This window comes from Salvelinus alpinus, chromosome 1 (genome assembly GCF_045679555.1).
Source record: "Salvelinus alpinus chromosome 1, SLU_Salpinus.1, whole genome shotgun sequence".
Classification (NCBI taxonomy): domain Eukaryota; kingdom Metazoa; phylum Chordata; class Actinopteri; order Salmoniformes; family Salmonidae; genus Salvelinus; species Salvelinus alpinus.
This window is the reverse complement of record NC_092086.1, coordinates 50,932,179-50,945,935: the sequence shown is the minus strand read 5'-3', so window position 1 is coordinate 50,945,935 and position 13,757 is coordinate 50,932,179. Positions and strand designations below refer to the sequence as shown.

Here is a 13,757-nt window from a genome sequence, read left to right as displayed (position 1 = left end):
GAACGTCCAATGTGATTAAATAGATTCATTGTCATGTATTTGGGGGCTGGGGGCTGGATAAATGGAGTGAAGGATGGAGGGATGAGGGGAGGAGAGGGAGAGATAATTGATGGAAACGCTGAAGGGCTCTCAGATTGGGGTCAAGAGGTCAAAGGCAAAAGGATCGTTCCTCTGGGTTCACCGCAGATAGAGGATGTTACAGCAGGGGGAGGATCAGATAAACATATTTCATCTGATCAATTAAACTCCTCAGTTTGACATGCGAAAGGTGGTATAACGGTATCTTGTACCTTCTTGTAACATAGACGTAGAGGATTTATTTTACATGCAGGGAATTAGCTTTTGCCCAGTAGTTTATCTTTCTAGGTCCCAGGTGAAATTAATATATTATAATAGCTGTAGCCTAATGTTTAGGTCTGGGCTTTCCTTGTAACACATTCTGCATCAAATGGATCTGTTGAAAGCGCTTCTCAAATCTGTGTCCACTACTTATTTGAGCTTTTCTCTGTGAACTTCCCTCAGACCTGAATGATCTGAATATCATCATTTTCTCTGTGATCTTCCCTCAGACCTGAACGAGGCCATCCCAGAGACAGAGCTGCTGGACAACAGCATACAGAAGGGGCGTGCACAGCTGTCCGTCAAAGCCAGGAGGCACCGCCCCTCTCGCTCTCGCTTCCGAGACAGCGTCAGCTCCACAGAGGGAGATGACAGTCTGGAGAGGAAGGTGAGTGACAGGCGTGAGAGCCAATCAATCGATGAGATGGACTCTCAAAGGGACAGGCACACTCCTTTGTAGTCTGATGATGACCTTGTAGCATGTGATAACAAAAGACAAGGGCCTTGTCTTGTCTTGGTAATACAGTATAGATAGACATCTTTGTATAGACAGCACAAGGGAGATTTTAGGTATTTATTGCGCATTTTATATAGTCACTATACCATAATACTGCACACATGTAGCTAAGTAACATAGCAACTATAGCTGTATAACTAACAGCGCTGTACATGCCTATACTCGTGAGTAGATCCTGATTGGTGAAAAACAAAGCTTGACTCAATCAGGCATTGAATCATGTTTCACTGCTTCATTTGACAATCAGATTTTATGATTGAATTCTTTAGATTCAAACCCATTTAGTTGTAGACGGTAAAATACCATGCAACCATCCATATGAAATCCGTTTCTTAGTCCTATAACTCATTTCAGATGATATGGAGATTATCAGATGGGAAAATGTCTTAATGGCCTAGGCTATTTTGGAGGGCATTGGAGAGTGTGTCTCGCTCTCTTCATATCTGTTGTTTGGTCGTTTTGAGTGTTTTCTCTCACTAGAGTTACGGTCAATTCAAATTGCATTCCAGCCCATTCAGGCATTTCATTGGACAAGCACTTAATTTGAAAAGTACCATACTACAGTTATTAGCATTTTCCCATTCAAATTTCATGTCCAATTATTCCTTACTATACAGTAGGTGGAATGGAATTGACCCAAACTCATATGTCCCTAATTGTGTTCATGAGTGGGTGCATGCATGTGTATATATGTGTAAGTGCATGCTTGTGTGTGTGTATGTACGTGTGTCTGTCTGTCTGTCTCTCTGTGTGTGTAGGTGGGTGTGTTGGTGTGTGGTTGTGTGTGTGCGTGCGTGCATGTGTGTGTTTATTGTTTGTGTCAGTCAGTTCACATATAAACATGTTGTGGTGTTTCTGAATCTTTGTGCCATAGTGTTTGGACAGCCCTCTGCACTCCGTCCGTTCCCCCCTCCACTCCACCCTGCGAGGAGGCTCCTCCCCTTCGCCTGATTCGCTCCTCTCCTCGTCCTCCCCTTGTCCCACCTTACGGAGCCCCGTCTTCTCCTTCGACACCTCCTCCTTACGGCGCTCCCCGGAGGAGGGCGGGACCGGGTCGCCAGCCCCTCGGGGGCGGTACCGCCAGCTGACAAATGCCACGTCTCAGGAGGCCCTGGTGACCACGCCCAACAGCTCTCCCTCCAAGTCATGTCCCAGTTCGGACTGCTCGCCTGTTTACATTCGACGGGCACGATGCCCAGACAGTGAGGGTACGAGAGGCAGACAAATCCACAAACGAAGAATTAAATGCCCTATGATATTAACTGTGGTATATTAAGCCTAAATAGGCAAAACACACACACACACACACACACAAACACAAACAAACAAAGAAAGAAAGAAAGAAACAAACAAACAAACAAACAAACAGCCAAAAATGTATTGATACACAACCACCATACCATTAAGGCCACACCAAAATGTTGGTAATGGTGGGTTAATGCTTTGATTAATCAATAATGAACTAATTGCCATTTTCCATTATTTCTCAGTGTTAGTTTCAGAAGACAGTCGGGACACCAGCCCGGCCGACCCCGGCAACAACAGCCTTATCTTCGACAAGAAGACCAAGAGGAGATTCTTGGATCTGGGGTAAGTGCTCAATTTTCAGACATTTAAACGGTTTACATTGTAAACACATTGTAAATTTGTCCGTTTCAAAACTGTTGCTTTCTGTTGATTTTAACCCACAATTTTTTTGTTCTTCTGAAGGGTCACGTTGAGACGCTCCTATGTGAGAGTCAGAAAAGACAAGTCAAACAGACTGTCAATGGGAAGCAGGTGAGTCCATGGGAAGCCATTTTGTCTCTGTCCCTCTGTTTCAATACAGGAGGCAAAATTTTGGCTCTATTAGACCTAGTTAGCATATGAGAGACACCATTTTGGCTCTTTCAGTTAGCATATTGAATATCTCTCTTTCTCTGCACAGGGAGCCATCTGAGAGCCCGTCCAGGTCCTCTGGCTCTTTCGTGCCTTTCTCCTGGTTCACTGACAGCACCAGGGGCTCCGTGTCATCCGGGGCAACTCCGCCCTGCTCCCCCAAACTGGTCTCACAGGACTGCAGCCCCCGCAAGTCCAACTCCCAGGTAACTCACATCCACAATAACATATAGACAGACGCCTTCAGATATCATATTTAGGTCAGACTGCACTATTATGTTACTACTACCATTGTCCACTTTGTGTTTTTATCATTATCAGAGGCCTCATGTGTTTATGTTAGCATTAGCATATAGGCTAGTCTTCATTTCATGTCTGTCATTAAGATTTCTGCCACATCTGACAATGTCACAAAAATGATGTGCGTGCTTCAAAGGGACAGAAGGCCATGTGTTGTTATGGTTCTGGATGGCCAGATAGCTAGCAATAATTTTAAGAAGCTGTCATATGGTGAATTGTAAGTGGCTCGTTTCAGCTCGTTTAAACTTGTTCTTGATACCATATCTTGTTTTGAGGTGTTTTGACTGTCACCTCTATGCTTTTATGGAGAAAGAAATGGCTAGATATCTAGTTAACCAATAACTGTAATGATGTATTTGAGAGATAAGTGCTCAATGTGCAACTGTATTTTTGTTTTCAATAAACATTGGAGACGAAATATAGTTTACATGTTGTCAACAATCTAGGCCAACCCTTGTTTTGCCCCATACTGTAGTTGCACATGCATCTGTTTTGTTGCTAAACAACCAAACTGTCTATACATTCCACAGTTTAAATAACCGAGAAACGGATGCTGCTATTACCCTTGGAGATATGCCAAATGCATGTTACAAATTGTCAAGAAGGAGAAAACTCACTCACTCACTCACTCACTCACTCACTCACTCACTCACTCACTCACTCACTCACTCACTCACTCACTCACTCACTCACTCACTCACTCTCACTCTCTCTCACACACATACACACATATATATATAATTGATCTGGAGAGGCCCACGGTGTGACTCAGCTCCTGTGGAGAGTCTGAGGGATTGAAACCCAATTAGGAAACAGGGCGCGTTTTCCTCTGTGTCCAAGAGGGTGCTCCTATTCGACATTTATCGACAAGCATGGCTACATTTACACAGAGGGGAAATCGATGGCCCATTGTGCGGCACGATGTCACATACTCGTGTCAAATGTAACCTGTTTCAGAAAAGATATTGACAGATGACTTCGGGAGTTAAAACAAGAACATGGCACCGATGCAAGAGACTCTTCCGTTGTTAGATCCGATTGACCACGTTGAGGGGTTTTGGCGTTGCTGTCTTCCTCTTACATGGTTTGGTACATGCGCATGTATTGGATGGAAAACATAGCTTAATATACAGATGAAAGAAGCTGGAAGGAGATAGGCGTATAGTGGTTGTCCGTTCAAAATACCCAGGACGGCAGACATATGCCTCCCACTGACTTTGCACCAGCTAATTAAAGCCTCTGCCAAAGGCCTGAGTATTTCTAAGGGAAATAGATTATATTTCAGAAGGTTGTGGGCCAATGAACGTTTAGCTAAGAGGCACAGAAAGGACTGAAATTTACAGCCGTCCAATCACACCGTTGATGTGACAAAACAAGGTGTGTGTTCGCATATCAAAGTGTTTCTATTTCAATGTCAAACGTATAGTTAAGAGCACGCCTGGCTCTTGGAGCTTTATAGTTTTTCTGCTTATGTGGACAAATTGCTTCATAGATCGAAGGTGTTATAAGCCCTTGTCAGCACAACAAATATGGTATGTTACATATTGAGATATGTCTCGGCCATAGATGATGACATTCTTTCTGCTAATATGTTCATGTGTAGCCTGTCCATATCCTTGCCATGAAAACATATAAGCAGTAGGTTAACCCACAGGACACCTAACAATACACATATTTCTTGTTGGATGTCTCTCTTTGCACACATTTGCAGTCGTAGGCAGAAATCCCATGATGCGATCGATGCTGTTGATTTACTCACCTTGGTGACTTGACCGCTGCGATGCTTTTAGCTAACCACAACATCAATGTCAAGACAACTAGATTACCGTTTAACAAAAGAAGGAACGCAACACAGCAGAGCATTTTTCCACTTAGTGGTTAATAATAGATATTATGATGCCCTTGTTTACATATGCTTAAAAAAACAACAACTTTTGAATTAACCATTGACAGACTAAGTTCGGTGAGTTCATCAATATAGCCCTCTATGGTAGAAAACACCCATCCCCCCCTCTCAGCTTCACTTGGATTGATCCATTCAGATTCAAAACCCTCCCAAATATTGGGGCAGGGGGATTGTTTATACATACTCTCTAACACCTGCCTCATGACACATCTAAAAACCCCAGTAGCAACATGTTGGGAGCATGGGCCTATCCCAAATAGCACCTTTATTTCCCGTAAAGTGCAATACTTTTGACTACAGGGCAAATGTAGTGAACTTTATAGGGACTAGAGTGCAATTTAGAACAGAGCTCCATGGGGTTTAATAGTGAGGAGTAGCTATGCAAAGCATCCCAGATGCACTTAGTCATCAGCATTGGGGCCGGGGTCCTTCGCCTCTGCACAGCAATTAAAGCTTCAGCTTCCCATTGAAAGCGGAGGGCCGTTAAATCCCTTTCTACCACTGTGTGCCTGTCCAGCTGGGTTAATGGCTCTAGAATGCATCCCAAATGGCACCCTATTCCCTACATAGTGCACTACTTTTGAACAGAGCCCTATGGGCCCTGGTCAAAAATCAGTGGTATAAAGTACTTAATAAGGAAAAATACTTGAAAGTACTACTTAAGTGTTTTTTTGGGGTATGTGTACTGACTCACTAAACACTTTGTAAATGACGGCTGAGTGTTGGAGTGTGCCCCTGGCTAACCGTAAAAAAATATATACAAGAAAATTGTGTATATTTACTTTTACCCAAGTATGACAATTAGGTACTTTTTTCACCATTGTCAAAAGTAGTGCACTATATACACTACCGGTCAAAAGTTTTAGAATACCTACTCATTCAAGAGTTTTTCTTTATTTTTACTTTTTTCTACATTGTAGAATAATAGTGAAGACATCAGAACTATGAAATAACACATATGGAATCATGTAGTAACCAATTAAGTGTTACACAAATATAAATATATTTTATATTAGAGATTCTTCAAATAGCCACCTTTTGCCTTGATGACAGCTTTGCACACTCTTGGCATTTTCTCAACCAGTTTCATGAGGTAGTCACCTGGAATGCATTTCAATGAACAGGTGTGCCGCCTTAAAAGTTAATTTGTGGAATTTCTTTCCTTATTGCGTTTGAGCCAATCAGTTGTGTTGTGACAAGGTAGGGAGGTATACAGAAGATAGCCCTATTTGGTAAAAGACCAAGTCCATATTATGGCAAGAACAGCTCAAATAAGCAAAGAGAAATGAGAGTCCATCAGTACTTTACGACATGAAGGTCAGTCAATATGGAACATTTCAAGAACTTTGAAAGTTTCTTCAAGTGCAGTTGCAGAAACGATCAAGTGCTATGATGAAACTGGCTCTCATGAGAACTGCCACAGGAATGGAAGATCCAGCCAGAGTTACCTCTGTTGCAGAGGATAAGTTCATTAGCATTACCAGCCTCAGAAATTGCAGCCCAAATAGATGCTTCAGAGTTCAAGTAACAGACACATCTCAACGTCAACTGTTCAGCGGAGACTGTGATTCAGGCCTTTGTGGTTGAATTGCTGCAAAGAAACCACTACTAAAGGACAGCAATAAGAAGGAGAGACTTGCTTGGGCCAAGAAACACAAGCAGTGGACATTAGACTGGTGGAAATCTGTCCTTTGGTCTGGAGTCCAAATTGGAGATTTTTGGTTCCAACCACCGTGTTTTCGTGAGATGCGGCTTGTGGCTATTACGGATGATCTCTGCATGCGTATTTCCCACCGTAAAGCATGGAGGAGGAGGGGTTATGGTGTGGGTGTGGGTGTGCTTTGCTGGTGACACTGTCAGTGATTTATTTGAATTCAAGGCATACTTAACCAGCATGGTTACCACAGCATTCTGCAGCGATACGCCATCCCATCTGGTTTAGGCTTAGTGGGACTATCATTTGTTTTTCAACAGGAGTATGACCCAACACACCTCCAGGCTGTGTAAGGGCTATTTGACCAAGAAGGAGAGTGATGGAGTGCTGCATCAGATCACCTGACCTCCACAATCACCCGACCTCAACCCAATTGAGAGGGTTTGGGATGAGTCGGACCTCAGAGTGAAGGAAAAGAAGCCAACAAGTGCTCATTATATGTGGGAACTCCTTCAAGACTGTTGGAAAAACATTCCAGGTGAAGCTGGTTGAGAGAATGCCAAGAGTGTGCAAAGCTGTCCAAGGCAAAGGGTGGCTACTTTGAAGAATCTCAAATATAAAATATATTTTGATTTGTTTAACCCTTTTTTGGTTACTATATGATTCCATATGTGTTATTTCATAGTTTTGATGTGTTCGTTATTATTCTACAATGTAGAAAATAGTAAAAATAAAGAAAAACCCTTGAATGAGTAGGTGTTCTAAAACTTTGGACCGGTAGTGTAGGGAACAGAGTGCCCTTTGGGACGCAGCCCTAATAAGCTTGGTGTCTGGAGAGGAGGCAGATACCCATGACTTTGCCTTCCTCCTCTGCACTGGAGATTTTGGCCCCTGCACTGTGGCTCTCAAGGGGACTGTCAAGGGCTGTTATAGGGCTGTGTGTCTGTGTGAGTTTTTGTTGTGTGTGTGCATGCATATGTGTTTACAGGGGCATCATTTGAGAGGGCAATTCATCCAAAATATGATGCTTATGTATTATTTTTCAGTGTTACTGCTGTGACCAAACATTTTATATTTCTAAGCTACAACTGTTTGAAAATAAGGTTTACAAACAATGCATTAATATCCTACTAATGTCAGATGTAATTGATCTTGAACTGGATAAATCAATCGATCCAATGCTGTTTGACCACAGTGGTCACACTCAATAAAAATATCACTATGCACTTGTACTTAATCCCAAAGTGTCAAAGAATACTGGAAACAATGTGGAGAAAACGGTATTCATTTATCATGATTGGATCATTTCCCTCCCTCCCTCCCTCCCTCCCTCCCTCCCTCCCTCCCTCCCTCCCTCCCTCCCTCCCTCCCTCCCTCCCTCCCTCCCTCCCTCCCTCCCTCAGGAGTCTGCCCTGAGTGATGAGTTCTCACCGCCCCCCTGTAGTCCCCCCCACGCCTCCAGTGGGACCACAGCCGACTCGTCCTCCCGCTCCTCACAACGCTACCAGACCCTCTCCCAGTCCTCAGACGAGGTAAGGCGCTTCCTAATGCAGTTGTGGTGGTGCTAGTGGGCATTCTCTGCCTAGGACTAAATGGATCTAAACTCTATTTCATTATGATACAGTATATGAGACAGAGGGTTTGCCTGAGGCCTGGATCACTGTTCAAAGAGAGAATGCAAGATACTATTTTTGATTAAAGCAGCGTTCCACTCAAATCTCTAATAGTGTACCAACAAAACTCAGAATTCTTCTTCAGTAAAATATGTACCATTACCTTAAATAACCACAACTGGACATCATGTAGTCTTCTTGGTTACCTGTGGCAACTAGCTTACACTATTCATACTATATCACACACTGCATTCAGTTAGAAGTTCCAAGCAGTTCACTTAGATCCATAACAGTAAGAGTGCAGAGTGTGTGGTCCTGGTGTTTTTAAAGCCTGAGTGTGGTGAGTGCTCTGCTCTCTCAAAAACACTCTCTGGCCAGATGCTGTCAGACACGGCTGCACTGTGATTAGGGAATCAATTACCTCCGGTAAACTAGCTCTCTCTCTCCCGTCACATCTGATTTAGCTCAGCTTGTTGGAGGGGATATTGGGTTTTCAGAGGGGCTTATGACTCTCTCCCTCTCATCTCCTTAAGCTGCCATTACAGAGGGATGCAGGATGCACGTCAGACCTAGGTACAGATAGTATTTGCTTTTTTTCAAATACTTTAACTGCACTTGATTGTGTGACGCACGTCTGGCGCAAAGGAACCAATGGAATAGTCTCAAAAGTGCGAACCCTGCCCATCTGCCACTCCAGAGGTGCGCTCAACTGGGTTTCCATTTGTGCCGAACATGTTCCATTAGTTGCAATGTTACAGTGAAACATCAAACAGCACCTTTTTGTAAAGGTTACTATGCCATTTTAGCGGCAATAATCAAACTGCAAATAACTTTGCTATTCCCGCTACATGTACAATAACAGAAAGCCACATTATTATTTGTAGTGGCAGTTTAGACCCAAAACAGACCACCTTCTCAGACATAACCTTATGTTCTCGGCTAACACTAAGCTAACATTAGCTAACCATCAAAATCTATGCCCCTTGTTAAACACACCTCAGGTTCACTCAATGAAACACTCAAAGTGTTTAAAAAAAGTGTTTAAAATAAATATTTATAAATATTTATTTAACCCAGGACTTAATCACATCTGGTTGAGTAAGCGTGTGAGAGTCGGTGTGTGTCCCGGTTGCTGGTGATACGGAAAATCCCAATGGGGAATGTGCTGTTTTGCCTTCCAGCAGAGCACATGACCTGAATTAGCATGGTTGAAGTAATGGAACAGTGTGTGTATATGGTAGCCTAGGCCATGTAATCCACTTTCTATAAAACCTTTGGCTAATAATGTAAAATAGAGGGGCTCTCAAACCAACCACGCCCCATCGGATAAGTCTGCCTGTATGTTGATATCATGTTTATTCAACGCTAATAACATGAGGGAAAAGGGAGAAGATGCAGAGAGAGAGAGAGAGAGAGAGAGACACCTCTCAGCCGGCTGCCTCTTCCATCACCCTGAGTTAATTTGAGCAGCGCTTCACTTGTTCCTGTGCTTCACCGCCGGTGGAGAGACATTCTGAGAACACCTCATTGTCTGGCAGACAGCCAACCTGACAGAACCCTGCTAGCCACCAGGCTAACAACACCAGACCAGCGGTTAGATCAGTTAAACAATGTTGATTGTGTGCGCGTGCGTACGTGTGTGTGACTCAAGGGGGTCTAGACTATAGAGGCAGCTTTGTAATTCAGTCACTGCAACCTAAAGAGCCATATCAGTGGGTGTAATACGTTAGCTGTATGTCGCTGCACTGAGGGGCAAGGCTAAATTGTTTTGTGTTATGTTATTCATGACCACCAGGGGGCAGATTAACATGCTCTTCAGACTGCTAACTCACAAAAAGCTATTTTTCATGTTAGGGAGCTGAAGCAATGCAATTGTACTCAATAACTGAATATCTTGGGCAACCTTCCTTCCAGCCTATAGACGAGCCACTGTGCCTAGTGTCGTCGTGGAGCACCCAGCAGGTGTGCCAGTGGCTGAAGGGGTTGAACATGGAGCAGTACATCCCAGAGTTCACTGCCAGGGACATCGACGGGGAGCAGCTCCTCCTGATGGACGGCACCAAGCTCAAGGTGAGAGGATGGTTCAGGGAAGGAGAGGAGGAGAGTGAGGAGGATAGAAGGAAGGGGACTAAGTTCAAGGTGGTAGGAGAGGAAAGGAGGGGGAGCAGAGGACATGAGGGTAAATGGATGGAGAGGGTCAGAGAATAGAGGAGAGGCGAGGCGAGGAGAGGAAGAAGAGCAGATGGATGGAGAGGATGGTACAGATGGTGAAAGGGGAGAAGCGGCCATGAGAGTGGAAGAGAAGTGACAACAAGATTAGAGGAGAGGGTAAGGTACAGGAGAGGGATGAGAGGAGGTGAGTGCATGTAGGATCAAAGTAAAATATAGAGTATCTCTGACTCTCTGATTGATCTACTCAAAAACACTCAAAACAGACATGTAAACACCCACCAACAACAACATACAGATAGTCATTATCTTTAAGTAGGATCTCACTGCCCTCTGCTGTTGAGAGGGACCACTTTCATGCCATCTGTGAACTACAATGAACAAAAACATAAACGCAACATGCAACAATTTCAAAGATTTTACTGAGTTACAGTCCATATAAGGAAATCAGTCAATTGAAATAAATTCATTAGGCCCTAATCTATGGATTTCACGTGACTGGGAATACAGATATGCATCTGTTGGTCACAGTTAAAAAAGGTAGCGACATGGATCAGAAAATCAGTCAGTATCTGGTGTGACCACCATTTGCCTCATGCAGCGCGACACATCTTCTTCGCATAGAGTTGATCAGGCTGTTGATTGTGGCCTTTGGAATGTTGTCCCACTGCTCTTCAATGGCTGAGCAAAGTTGCTGGATATTGGCGGGAGCTGAAACACGCTGTCACACGAGTGTATCCGGAGCATCCCAAACATGCTCAATGGGTGACATGTGTCGTGGTAATTTCCTGTATTACTACGTGATGAGAGAGCAAACCACACACAAGTCAGAGTTATATTATAAAGTCCATCTTTAATTATATGAGCTTCACCATAGCCCTTTTGACTCTCAGATCAATTCAGTGTCTATAAATGAATTCTCTGAGAGTCCCTACAAAACAATTCTTAGTATCATTTATAGCCAAGACACACCCCTCTCAACTCACATGACGAAACACAGATCTTAGGAACAGTTCACAAAGAACCTTTTACTTGAAAGAGGAGTATCCCATAATTTATAGCGTTAGCAATAAATTATCGTTCAGTTTGGTCTCTTTAACCGAGGTTCTAATCTCGTTCTTGGTACCACTTAGGACCAAAACATGACCTCATCCAATGGCATATATCAATTGTCAATTCTAGATACTCCCATCTCAAATACACCCCCTCCTGGACAAGCTCAGAAAGAGGAGTGATTCTCTAGGTCATATACCATGAAAGATAAGTTCAACAGTATGAGAGGGGTAATACAATGATTCCAGACACTTCCATACTCCTCCCCCCAATGGGAAAAGAAGGGAGTGACTAGCGTACAGACATAGTGGAGCCCTTCTCCCTTTCTGATATTCTGCATAGTATGAAAGTAAATAAAATATCTTATTTATCTATGTTACCTAACTAATTCTGATTCAGCTACGACACATGTCTGGTGAGTACGCAGGCCATGGAATGAGTCTGAAATTATCAGCTTGCAGGAATTGTTTATATATCATTGCGATATGGGGCAGTGCATTATCATTCTGAAACATGAGGTGATGGCGGTGGATGAATGGCACGGTAATCACGGTATCTCTGTTCATTCAACTCAATCATCAAGTTTGCAGACGACACTACAGTGGTAGGCTTGACTACCAACAACAACGAGACAGCCTACAGGGAGGAGATAAGGGCCCTCGGAGTGTGGTGTCAGGAAAATAACCTCACACTCAATGTCAACAAAACAAAGGAGATGATCGTGGACTTCAGGAAACAGCAGAGGGAGCACCCCCCTATCCACATCGATGGGACAGTAGTGGAGAAGGTGGAAAGTTTTATGTTCCTCGGCATACACATCACGGACACACTGAAATGGTCCGCCCACATAGACAGCAAGGTGAAGAAGGTGCAACAGCGCCACTTCAATCTCAGGAGGCTGAAGAAATTTGGCTTGTCCCCAAAAACACTCACCAACTTTTAGAGATGCACAATCGATAGCATCCTGTCGGGCTGTATCACCACCTGGTATGGCAACTGCTCCGCACACAACCGTAAGGCTCTCCAGAGGATAGTGAGGTCTGCACAACGCATCACCGGGGGCCCTCCAGGATACCTACACCACCCGATGTCACAGGAAGGCCAAAAAGATCATCAAGGACAACAACCACCCGAGCCACTGCCTGTTCACCCCGCTATCATCCAGAAGGCGAGGTCAGTACAGGTGCATCAAAGCTGGGACCGAGAGACTGAAAAACAGGCCATCAAACTGTTAAACAGCCATCACTAACATTGAGTGGCTGCTGCCAACATACTGACTCAAATCTCTAGCCACTTTAATAATAAAAAATTGTATATAATAAATGTATCACTAGTCACTTTAAACAATGCAACTTTATATCATGTTTACATACCCTACATTACTCATCTAATATGTATATACTGTACTCTATACCATCTACTGCATCTTGCCTATGCCGTTTGGCCATCGCTCATCCATATATTTATATGTACATATTCTTAGTAATTCCTTTACACTTGTGTGTATAAGGTAGTTGTTGTGAAATTGTTAGATTACTTATTAGATCTACTGCACGGTCGGAACTAGAAGCACAAGCATTTCGCTACACTCTCATTAACATCTGCTAACCATGTGTATGTGACCAATAAAATTGGATTTGATTTGGAGTACACCACATCAGTCATTGGCTTCATCAATAAGTGCATCGATGATGTCGTCCACACAGTGACCGTACGTACATACCCCAACCAGAAGCCATAGATTACAGGCAACATCTGCACTAAGCTGAAGGCTAGAGCTGCTGCTTTTAAGGAGCTCGACTCTAATCCGGAGGCTTATAAGAAATCCCGCTATGCCCTCAGACGAACCATCAAACAGGCAAAGCATCAATACAGGACTAAGATCGAATCGTACTACAGCGGCTCTGACGCTCGTCGGATGTGGCAGGGCTTGCAAACTATTACAGACTACACAGTTGAGAGCTGCCCAGTGACACAAGCCTACCAGACGAGCTAAACTACTTCTATGCTCGCTTTGAGGCAAATAACACTGAAACACGCATGAGAGCACCAGCTGTTCCGGAAGACTGTGTGATCAAGCTCTCCGCAGCCGATGTGAGTAAGACCTTTAAACAGGTCAACATTCACAAGGCCGCAGGGCCAGACGGATTACCAGGACGTGTACTGCGACTCTGTACTGACTAACTGGCAAGTTTCACTGACATTTTCAACCTCTCCCTGTTCGAGTCTGTAATACCAATATGTTTTAAGCAGACCACCATAATCTCTGTGCCCAAGAACACTAAGGTAACCTGCTTAAATTACTACCGACCCGTAGCACTCACGTCT

General features: G+C 43.7%; 1 protein-coding gene across 1 annotated transcript in view; it reads left to right on the top strand.

Moving 5' to 3' along the window:
* LOC139579270 (sterile alpha motif domain-containing protein 14-like) overlaps positions 1-13,757 on the top strand; it is a 42,458-nt gene that overhangs the window by 22,775 nt on the left and 5,926 nt on the right. Inside the window, exons 3-9 of the mRNA XM_071407778.1 lie at positions 570-727; positions 1,731-2,064; positions 2,347-2,446; positions 2,567-2,635; positions 2,784-2,940; positions 7,998-8,126; positions 10,122-10,277. Of these exons, the coding sequence (XP_071263879.1) occupies positions 570-727; positions 1,731-2,064; positions 2,347-2,446; positions 2,567-2,635; positions 2,784-2,940; positions 7,998-8,126; positions 10,122-10,277 (1,103 nt within the window). The remainder of the gene's footprint in view (positions 1-569; positions 728-1,730; positions 2,065-2,346; positions 2,447-2,566; positions 2,636-2,783; positions 2,941-7,997; positions 8,127-10,121; positions 10,278-13,757) is intronic.